Below are 10846 nucleotides of genomic sequence, written 5' to 3' on the forward strand. Positions count from 1 at the left end.
TCTTAATCTGCTGACTGAAGAGAGGTTTTCTTTTTTAGGTATTTGGTGCAGGGTCTCACTGCGCAGCTCAGACTCGTGGTGATCCTCCTGTTTTCAGCCTCCCCAGTGCTGGTATTACCATTGTGTACCACCACGCCCAGACTTGGTGGCTGGTTCAGTGTACCCAGGGATAGGGCCAGTGTGGCATGTGGTGCCAGGGATCAAACCCTGGTCCCTGCCTTGCCTAAGCAGGCACTTAGTCCACTGAGCTATCTCACTGGCCATGAAGAGAGATTTTAATTCAACAACTATTTGGTCCATTCATTTCTTTGACTATAGTCCCTTGCTCAGAGAGGTCTTTTTCTCTACTTACTACAGTTTTATTATACTTATAAGCTGTAAATTTCATTTACTAAGGGCTATAATCTAGTCCAAACCCATTAAAGACATAATGATGTATCATTAATGGATGTATCATTAATGCTTGCTTTATTTGGTCCTCTTTGTGTAACATTTGCTTATAAGTGGCTGCCTGGCCATCTATACTGGGAGCATTCTGCTTCATTCTCCTTAACCCTCCTGGCTTCCGAGCAGCCAGAGGCTCCATGGCAACAGGGCTGCATCCCGTGTTCTACACACCAACACCTGTCCATCGCTTTCTAATAGAATGAGCAGGACAGACATCAAACAAGGCTGGAAAGTGTGTTGGCCTTATTTTGGTCATGTCTGAGTAGTAAATGGCACCCAGGGAGATGCTGCTTTTTGGTGTGAACTGCTTGAGATGGGACTTTTTATCCACGGGCACTTCTGCTTCCCTTGGTCCTGGGTGTGTGTCTCTGTTACAAGTCAAGTGTGTGCTCCGAATCATCCGCCTGGAATGCTAATGAAGGACACCTGTACTTCACGGCTGGAGTTAATTTGTATAATTTATTCCTGTGCAGTCTTACAATCACAGTGCATACTTCCATTTCTCTGAATCTTTCAGATTTAATTTGAATGGCGACAACCAGTGGTAAGGAGGCATCGCACTGGGTGCTTTGCCTTTGGATTCTCAGTAGGTGACGTTTCCTTTCTGTCCTTGAGATGCACCAGAGGGGGCTCACACTTTCCACTGAGTTTATAATCAACAAATGCTTATCTTGAGGACTAGAGCTGGCACTCAAGTACCTAGCTCCTGAGCTTCTTTTCAAGGACTTAACTATACAAGCAAGTTCTCCAAAGTCCTTATCATTTTCCAACTCTGCTTGCAGCTGCTCGGCTGCCTGGAGGTGTAGCCACGAGGCCGTGTCTATAGCTTTCCATCTCTGCTGAGGTGTCACTTGACAAGCCCTCGCGTGGTAATCGTGCTGGCTTATTTCAGTGTGCTTATTCCTCCCCTTGCTCCCTCTGACCCACGCTGACTTCCGCTAGTCAGTGATCTGACAGGCTGCTTTTGGTCTTTTCTTCCTTTCGGTGGTACCTGCGCTTATCTTGCTGTCACAGATCACCTTACGGACTCCCAGCTCAAGTTTTGCATTTCTCTTGACTGAGATCAGCTTTTCCTTGACAAGTTCCCAGTCCAGATAAGGGCTTTGCTTCTAAGCTGCTCTGAATTCTGAGAACTGTAGGATCAGAGGGTGCTGGTGGGTAGCACTTAAAACCTGCCCCCACGGTCACCCTCCTGTATCCCCATCATCTAAGTCCACCCTTTGTAGCTGGTGCAGGTCTGCATGCTCCCTAACAGGTTAAGTATGGCTGCCACAGACCCTCATTACCCTGACAAGAGTCTTTTTTTTTTGAGACAGGGTCTCGTTGTGCAGTTCAGGCTGGCCTTGAGCTCGCTTTGTAGCCCAGGCTGGTCTCGAACTCACAACGATCCTCCTGTCTCAGCCTTGCAAGAGCTGCGATTACAGGTGTGCACAACCACTCCTGGCTTCTGTAGTCTGTCTGAGGAGGGAGGAATGCGTTTGTTACTCCTGTGGATGCTCGGAATGCATCGAGGTCATTTGCAGAGTTGTGTATAAAGCAGGGTCCTTGGTTTGCTCCTTGTGCAAGAACTCACTTGAGTCCAGCAGATCGATGCCATTCTCCTGAGAAAGGCCTGCTTGCAGTCAAGGTCTGGGACCATGACTGATAAGGAGTCCCCTGCTCTCCGAGGGTGGCTCACTTAGAAGGGCGGCTCTGGGAATTGAAACTGCTCCTACAAAAGAGGCCGCTCTCCTCCTGGGGCCGGGAGTATTGGTGTGCACCCAGCAGAGGGCGCTAGGTGACCATGCTGGCTGCTAATGCATTGGCGAGGTCTTCAGGGCAGTCTTGGGCTCAGGACGCAGTGGGAGAGGCTCCTCATCTCAGAGAAGGAGAATAAAGAAGCCCAAATGCGGGCGCCTCTTGACTGCGGAGTCCTCCCACTGCCCCCACTGTGAGCTATTGCTCCGGAGCGCTAGCGAGGCTCAGCCACCCGGTGACCTGGGAGCGCGCCCAGCAGATCTCCGACTGAAGGAGTGGTCTTGGGGGAACCCAGGCCTCCCTAGTAGTGGGGAAATTCCAGGTGCAGCACTTGATGGCATTGTCCTCAACCGTGCTGGCAGTATCCGGAATCTCCTGGGTTTCCTCAGGCGTTTTTCAGTTTAGCTCTTCCAGACACACTGATGTGTACCAGGTTGACGACGGTTCTTCCTCTTTCCTAGAGAAGACTGCTGTGCTCTGTGCAGGTTTTCATTTTGTGGCGCCGTCTTCAAGCTTATTTTAGACGGAAATCCACGCCCATCAGCTATCACAAGTCATCGGTGAGCGCTAACCGTTCAGGTGGGTAAGTCCGACTGAATATTTAGGAGAAAACCTATAAAGCAGCGATAGCTAAGAATATTGACAACTAGAACCTCAAAAGTGTGCCCGCGTGCTTTAGAACGTTCTCTGCGTCGGCTGACCTGAGTGTGTACCTTTGCCAGATCTTCGGAACGGTGCTCCTGAAGTCAAGAACGCTGACACGCTCGTGACTCGCTCCGCTCTGAAACACGCTGCTATGTTTTCCTTCAAGACGACTCCCGGGGTTGAGTACTTCCGCCTTCCCTGCGCACTGTGCTGCGGTTGGTCAGTAGCGTTTTCTCAACCTCGTCCTGTACACAGGGAGGGTGGGTGGGGTAGACATGCCAAGTATGGGCCGAGCAGCAATTCCAGGAAAAGAGTGAACAGCAGGGGACAGGTACCTGCTCGAGTTTACTTTTTGAAGATTAACTTCTTAGAACACGTAGTGGTTGATGTACTGTGTCAACCTGAGAAATTTAGGAGCTTAGCTAAATCAGCTCAACAATTCCACACCCCAGGTATAGAGAAGCCACCGGTGGGCGGCTGGTCACTTAGAGGATATAAAAGGGAAATGAGGAAGGACTGAGGGTTCCTTTTTCTTCAGAGGAGCTCCAGTCTTTGCCTTCAGCTTTGTTGTTGTTACCCGGTTTCTTTTTCTTTCTTTTTTTTTTTTTTTAAGTTTTGAACAATAAAAATATATTGCTTACAATTCTAAAGGTGGGGAAGTCTAAGATCGAGGTGCCAGTAGATTCATTCACTGGTAAAAGCCTCAATTCTCCTGCCAAGTGAGCTCCCCAAATGTTGCAAGAGCAAAGAGAACTTTTTCACTTATTTTATAGTAGCACTAACCCCACTGGAGCCTGTATGATGTAATCAGGTCACTCTGCAGTTCTGGCTTACATTTTTTTTTTCTCTAGTCAAGGGAGAGAAACTATTCAGGCCCCAAGGCTGCAGGCGTTGGGCAGGTGGTGCCCTTCTGGGACTGGCTGAGTTTTACTTGACCTTCTTCTTGTGTTACCCGGTTTCTAGCACAGACTCTTCGACCTCTGCCTTAGACCCTTCAGTCTTCCAGGGTAGACTCATTAGCCTCATGTCACAGACCCACCGGCCTCCTGATATGGACTTGCACGGGGCGCTGCAGGGAGCTCCAGACCTTGGACTGAATCCTCCAGCCACCGGTGTGCAGACGCCCTCTGCACGCTTCCTCATCTGACTTTGGCTGACCATCGTAAGCCAATCTTGAAATTTCGTACACATTTGAGCATCTTGTGTTATATCTGTTTCTCTAGTAAAACTCTGACTGATACAGAACAGTAATAACACTAGTAACTGGATGGAAGTTGCTTGGCATAACTAACAGGGCTTGCCACGGAGTGAAGTATACCTTTCCTGGGAGGTATTTTAAAATAAGTGATAGAGGTTCACAGGTCATTTTGGTGCTATTGTATCAGTTAATGCTCTAGGGTGTAGAAGTATTCTGTTCCAAGAGTTCAGATTCTTTACAAAGGGATTAATGTTAGCACCATTTAGCAGAATCAGGCTTGTACTTATTGCTAATATTAAAAACTATTTCATTAGACCCAAGCATCAAGTGGGGGGACAAAACATTTACTTGGGCATGGGGTCAACCCTATAAAAACCTCTCTGAAAGGTACAAAAGATACTATGAAAGGGAAAGAATCTGTTCAATGGGAAGGAACAACTGGGATGAGGAAAAGGACAAAAGAAAGAAGGAGAAAAGATATATTCATGTGTATATGTAGGATAGTTTGCATAATTGCACTGCTGATTTCTGCTGGGCTGTTGAAAGGAGCAGTTAACTTTTTCTTTTTTTTTTAAAACCAATTTGCAAATTTATATCTGGTAATGCAAACAACTAATTTGACCTTATGTAGTATAAGAACTATTGTCAAATTCCTATTTGTTTAATGAAATTTTGTATTGTTTCTAACATTTTTTTATTTACTATTTTGTATTTTTTAAAAAGAAATGAAATTGGAACCTTAAAAACACCTCTCATGCATTCTGACTCCACGTGAGAGACTGCTGGCTCTTTTTGTAGGGGTTGTCAAGGCACCGGAAGTAAAAAACTTTCGAGGGCCTTTGAATTCAGATATTTTAATTAAGCTCGTGATTCTGGTCTACTCTGCTAAATCAGGAGGTGGTACTTCTTTCGAGGTTACTTATTTACCTATAAAAAGCATAAATTGAAAGAGAAAAGTGTGCTGAAGCTTTGGGGGTAGGGAACGGAGCTGAGAGTAGGACGCTTTCTCTGGATCCACGAGCTCACTACGTAGATACCAGCAGATCAGATCGGCTTTTCCACCACGAACACTGTTGTTTGTTGTTCTGTCCTTGCTGATGTCTGTCTCTCTGTCTGAGATTGTTTATAAAGACCAGCGCAGGCTTGAAGCTTTCCGTGTAACAAGCCCTCGGCTGATTCTGACCCACTAGCTAGGCTGTCAGTGGAATCTGCAATGCGCTGCTGGGAGGTAAGAACTTCAAGCAAATTGAGGAGCTGGAGTGCGTCTAATGCCCTCCTCAAGGGCACCCAGAGACACAGAACAGGAATGAAGTTCTGCACTAACTCCTACATGCCAAGAAATACAACCCTTGCGTGAACTGAAGTTAACAGCCTAACCTCACACCCTGAAGGTTCATGCCTGCTTGTCACCTGCCCCCCAACCACCCTATGGCACAGTCATATGCATGAGCAATTTTAGGCAATAACTGATAAGTTACTGTAGACTCAAATGTACAAGATGATCTGCCAAATCATGAATGTTCTAAAGACATGTAGTGTGGGGTCTCCCTGCACACTCAGAGATGCCCTGAAGGTCCTACATTGGGTATTTTCAATATTCCCTAATCAAAATAGAAAGTGCTCACATATGTATAAATTCTGGGCTTAAATATACATATATGCATCTGCATCTACTGATAGCTAAATATACATGTAGATGGAAAAACAACTGATGTAATTTTATCAATAAGCTCAGGCATTTTATAGTATACAAGAAGCAACAGAAAAAAGAGAATCGAAATGCAACACGTACCATACTCTGGGACCTGTCCTGTGCCTCTCTTGAGCAGCAGCCGTACTCTCCTTCCTCCGGATTTGATGAGTTCTATTGCTCTGGCGTGGGTCATGTCCCTTGTGCTTTCCCCATTGATTTCAATGATTTGATCACCTACCTGTTAATTACAGAAAAAGGAAGTCAGCCAAAGAAGGCTTTCACTTAAGTTGCATCTGTGACAGAACTCAAAAGCAGAAGCGACCTTTAGGAAAACCTGTCTCCAAAAAGAGCTGAGCAGCCTGGTTGCAGTGTAGCCCTGCTTTGGAGTGGTTCATGCCTGTCATACCACCTACTTTTTATCTGCCTTCATCAGGCCACGGTTGTGGCCAGTGGCTTCTTATTCTTAGCCAGTGTGGCAGTGGCTGTAGTTAAACTACCTAGCATTTAAAAATGAATAGCAAACAGATCGGATACCACAGTTCTAAATAACCTGGCACCTTTGTTTTAAATCAAGAAGCAAATAGTTAAGACCTTTTCACTGAATATATACCCAGCTTTGGGCACTAACTTAGTATGCTTCAGGGAGTGACTGGGTTTTGTGCGTCTCTCAGAATTTTTGTGACACCCCTTTACATTTCCTGGCATGCTACTGCAATATTACTTTTGTTGTAAACAGTGGCTGGTTGATATTGAAGTTTGATGAAGAGTTTTCTCTCATAATCCTTTGAATGAAAAAGATGATCCTCTATTCTCTGCACATGACTAATGTCCTGGTTAAAACTTTGCCATGCTCACACCTGGTTGTTAGAAACTGGTTAAATACCAGTCCCTCCTGATTTGCCACAAACCCCTGGATTCCAGAAGCAATTCCTATTTAGCCTTTCTGAATAGATACTTGGAATAAAAGAGGTTCACACGCTGTGTCACCTCCACAGTAGCATTATAGTCGGGACTCTTGGAATAAAAATATGTCTCTTCCAGTACAAGTCACTTCAAAATATCTAGAAAAAGCACAATGAGTTGCTTTGCAGAGATGCTATTCTGGTTGGGTCTCAAGCAAAGCAGGTCTTAGTTTAAATTCTGCAATGCAGACAGAACTCCCACAAAATCATACAGGAGCACACTGCAGGTTGGAAAAGACCAGGAACAGAGAGAGGGTGGCCACCACAGTGACGAGATGCCCCGGAAATAAGGGCTCCCAAGTGAAGGAAAGAACAAACACATATTTGTTGTAGCAAAGATGGGCAAATCTCCTTAAAGAAGACTTTCTAAGGGGTCCTTACTTTTTCCAGGGACTTCCTTTCACATGCTTGGGGCCTTTGGAAGCACAGGTTAGGGGGAACAAAGAGGACAGCCTCACTGGGGTGACTTCCAAATTCCATGGAAGAATAAGGAAGCCAGACTAAATGTATTTTAGGGCCAGCACCTTTCTCTAGGTTTTCTTAATTGTCTCCTTCCTTTTGAGGCGATAGGCATAACCTGGTGCTGAGTAGCTTGCCATTGGCTGCCACTCTCAATCAGTGCCAGAAGTGGGGCGAGCAAGCCCTCCTCCACTGTCTCACCCAGCCCTGAAGTGTCACAGCACAGTATTGAATGATAAAGCTGAAACCAAAGTTCCCAGAAATTACACAGAGTTCATTCCTGGCTCTATTCTCTCCTGAGCTTCAGATCATAGATCTGGTTGCTAAGCTTCTTCATCTGGGTGCCCCAGAGGCAACCCCAACTCAGTGTCAGCACGTGGGGTTTTACCCCTCTTTCTCCAGCATTCAATCAAGTCAGGAGTGTGCGGGTCACTTGGGGTCTGTTATGCTTTTTCTGTAGTTGTCCCCTCAAAGTCTCATGTAGTTATGGGGCTGACTTCTAGAGTCTGTAATTAATTCATGGTCCAGTGCTGGGATTAGGGGTGTAAATGTCATATCTAGCCTGGTGTGGATAGGCTGAATGCACCATAAAGGTGAGAGGCTGCTCCTCTGGTGCCACCGTTCCTGCCCCTGCTCCTCCCTCTTTTTTCTCTTGCTATTTTGCTGTTTTCTGCCACTGTGAACCCCTGCCCTCTGCCATGTGCCACTCTGCCCTGGAGCCAGTTGATTATGGAACTGAAATCTCCACAAACCTTTCCTTCCTTAATTTTGGGTGTTGGGTATTTTGCTTCAGCAGTGCAAGAAAAGTACACTAGACAGCTTCTCCAGTCCATCGTGACCTCCTACGTGTCTCTTGGCTTCCCAGCTCAGCCCTTGTCTGGCTTGGGTCCTTCCTACATTCTGCTCACCAGCACTTGTCATTCTTAGGAGTGAAGTCATCCTGAATATATCATGCTCCTCGGGGCATCTGGCCCCTTCTAAGTGTTCTCATTGTCATCTCTTCCCCAAAGCCTGGAGATGTCCCGGCCTTCCCCAAGGTCAGTCCAAGCATCTTCTCATGGGTACCTTCTTCAGCCCTACTCACTGTTACTTATCCTGCCTCATTATAGATTTATGACCCTCTCTCTCCTCCCAGTGTTTCCTTTAGTAAGCACTTTTTGAGCACATATTATGTGCCACAGACTCTCCTGGGGAAATAGAGACAAATGGTATAGCTTCTACTTATAGTAAATTCTCAGTCTAGTTGGGGAATGAAGTGGGCAAGTGAGATAATTAGCACTCAGTGTGTCTTTGCTATGACAGATGTCCTCACACAGCATCAAGGGAACAGAAAGGAGGGTTGCCAACTCCAGAAGAGGCAGGGTGAGAGGTCAGGGAGAGCTGCTGGGAGGCAGCGACATCGCAGCTGAGTTTTGAGCTATCAGTAATAGGAGTTCCCCAGGGAAGAAGCACACGCAGCAGAAAGCAGCACAAAACATGGTGGCACTGAAGACCAGTGGTTTATTGTGAGACTCACGAGTTTGGGTTTTATCTTGAAGGCAGCAGTAAGAGCACTGAAAATTTAAAATAGGAAGTCACTTGGCTGTGGAAGTGAGTGTTGATGTGTCCCCAAGATGGGACAGTGCAGGAAAGGACAGTGCAGGGAGATGAGTGAGACTGAGGAGGAAGTGAGTTGTGGTGCTCACACCTGAGTAGGACAGGACTTGGACAAGTTGATGTTTTCACTCTGTTCTGTGTTTATTTTCCCTTTTTTGCACAAGTGACACGCTGGGAGGGAGGTCTAACTGCTATGCAGCTATGAGGTACACTGTCTGCACTGGTGAAAGGATAAGGTGTTACCATATTGCTCCTTGTGAGAATCATGGGGCAAAGGGTGGCAGCCTCAAATCAGGCTCTGACAGTCACTATTGCCTGGCGACACTTGTGTCCTGAGCCTGATGTTTTAACAAAAAACTACATGCAAGAAGAAGGGTGCTAGAGATCAGAAATGGTGGCTTGTTTTGTTCTCAGGTCTCACGCCTGAGTAGAACAGGACTTGGACAAGTTGATGTTTTCACTCTGTTCTGTGTTTATTTTCCCTTTTCTGCACAGGGCTTATGAGCATTCCGTGGGGAAAGGTGAGGTGGAAGAGGCGTGGCTCTGAACACCGTGGGAGGAGGAGAATCAGAGGGTTCCTGGGCTGTGCTGACCCCCCTGCCTGAGCCCCGAGGGGCGGGGCCCTGGGGAGGATAGTGACCTTATTTTTACGAACTTCCCAGGAGTCTGGGGAGCCTAGTTTGCCTATTGTCACCTTCTATGCAGCTCCTTCTCAGAGGGAGAAGAGACCAGCTGACCCTGAAGGGACCCAGGGCCACAGCCCCTCACTGAAGAGCCTTCGGACTCTCCTGAGCCCCTTTCCCCTTCCAGGGGGCCAGTGGGGGAAGCCTGCTGACTTCTGACATCACTGGAAGCAAAGAAAGTTTAGGAGCAAAATACCACTAAATTCAGAAGACCAGTTAGCGGGTGGCAGTGGGTAGAGCCAGGATGGAGCCCCTCCTGGTAGCACAGACTCAACCACACAGGGTGCTCTGGTCTTCTGGCAAAGTGGGAAAACTCATCCGGGGTTACCCTTAGAGATAACAGACCCAGTCTCTGCTTAACGTCAAAACTCCCATTGCTCCTGTGACAATATAATTTATGTAAAGATTTAATTTTCACTCTTTTCCGGCTGGAACCATGGAGGGTGTAAAGAGAAGAAAAAGAAGGCTCCTGCTGTGCCAGAACCCCTTAAGAAAGAGTGAAGACATTCCACAGAGTTGAAGATAAAGCGCCTGAGAAACAAGTTTGCACAGAAGACTCTTTGTGAGGCGCGTCAACTCCAGACAACTCCAGCACTCAGGCAGGCTAAGTGCTACCTGAGGAAGCTCATCTATGAAAAAGCCAGGCACTATCATAAGGAGCACAGACAGATGTACAGAACTGAGATCTGAATGGCTAGGATGGTGAGAAAAGCTGGCAAATCCTGTGTTTCTGCAGAGCCCAAACTGGCATCTGTCATCCGGATCAGGGGTATCAGTGGTGTGAGCCCAAAGGTCTGCAAGGTGCTGCAGCTTCTTCGCCTTCGCCAAATCGTCAATGGTACCTTCGTTAAGCTCAACAAGGCTTCAGTTAACATGCTGAGAACTGGGGAGCCATATACTGAATGGGGGCACCCAAAGCTGAAGCCAATGAATGAACTAATGTACAGGCGTGGCTGTGGCAAAGGCAATAAGTAGCGAACTGCCTTGACAGATAATTCATTGATTGCTTGATTTCTTGGTAAATATGGCATCATCTGCATGGAGGATCTGATTCATGAGATCTATCCTGTTGGAAAACGCTTCAAAGAGGACAATAACTTCCTGTGGCCATTCAAGTGATCATCTCCACGAGGTGGAATGAAGAAAAAGACCCACCCATTTTGTGGAAGGTGGAGATGCTGGAAATAGCGAAGACTAGATCAACAGGCTTATTAGAAGGAGGAACTATCCTTCTAATAAGGTATCTATCATGGTGTTTTTATGATTTGTTCAGTTAATAAAGTATCTGCTTCCAAATTGAAAAAAGATTTAATTTTCATTCTAATATCAGTATTATGTATAATCATTTTAACTTCCTAAAGATTTGTGGGATGTGACTGCTTTCACACTTCCTCTTAGTATCTGGAGGAGAGCTTTGCTCCTTGCC

At 46.4% G+C, this 10846-nt stretch overlaps 1 protein-coding gene across 4 annotated transcripts in view; it reads right to left on the reverse strand.

The window, feature by feature from the left end:
* Positions 1-10846, reverse strand: part of Magi2 (membrane associated guanylate kinase, WW and PDZ domain containing 2) — a 1451928-nt gene that overhangs the window by 50070 nt on the left and 1391012 nt on the right. For all 4 annotated transcript variants that reach the window (XM_023724303.1, XM_023724304.1, XM_004639270.2 and 1 more), the window contains one exon: positions 5820-5958. In XM_023724303.1, the coding sequence (XP_023580071.1) occupies positions 5820-5958 (139 nt within the window). The remainder of the gene's footprint in view (positions 1-5819; positions 5959-10846) is intronic.

This window comes from Octodon degus, unplaced genomic scaffold (assembly GCF_000260255.1).
Source record: "Octodon degus isolate 3935 unplaced genomic scaffold, OctDeg1.0 scaffold00108, whole genome shotgun sequence".
NCBI lineage: Eukaryota > Metazoa > Chordata > Mammalia > Rodentia > Octodontidae > Octodon > Octodon degus.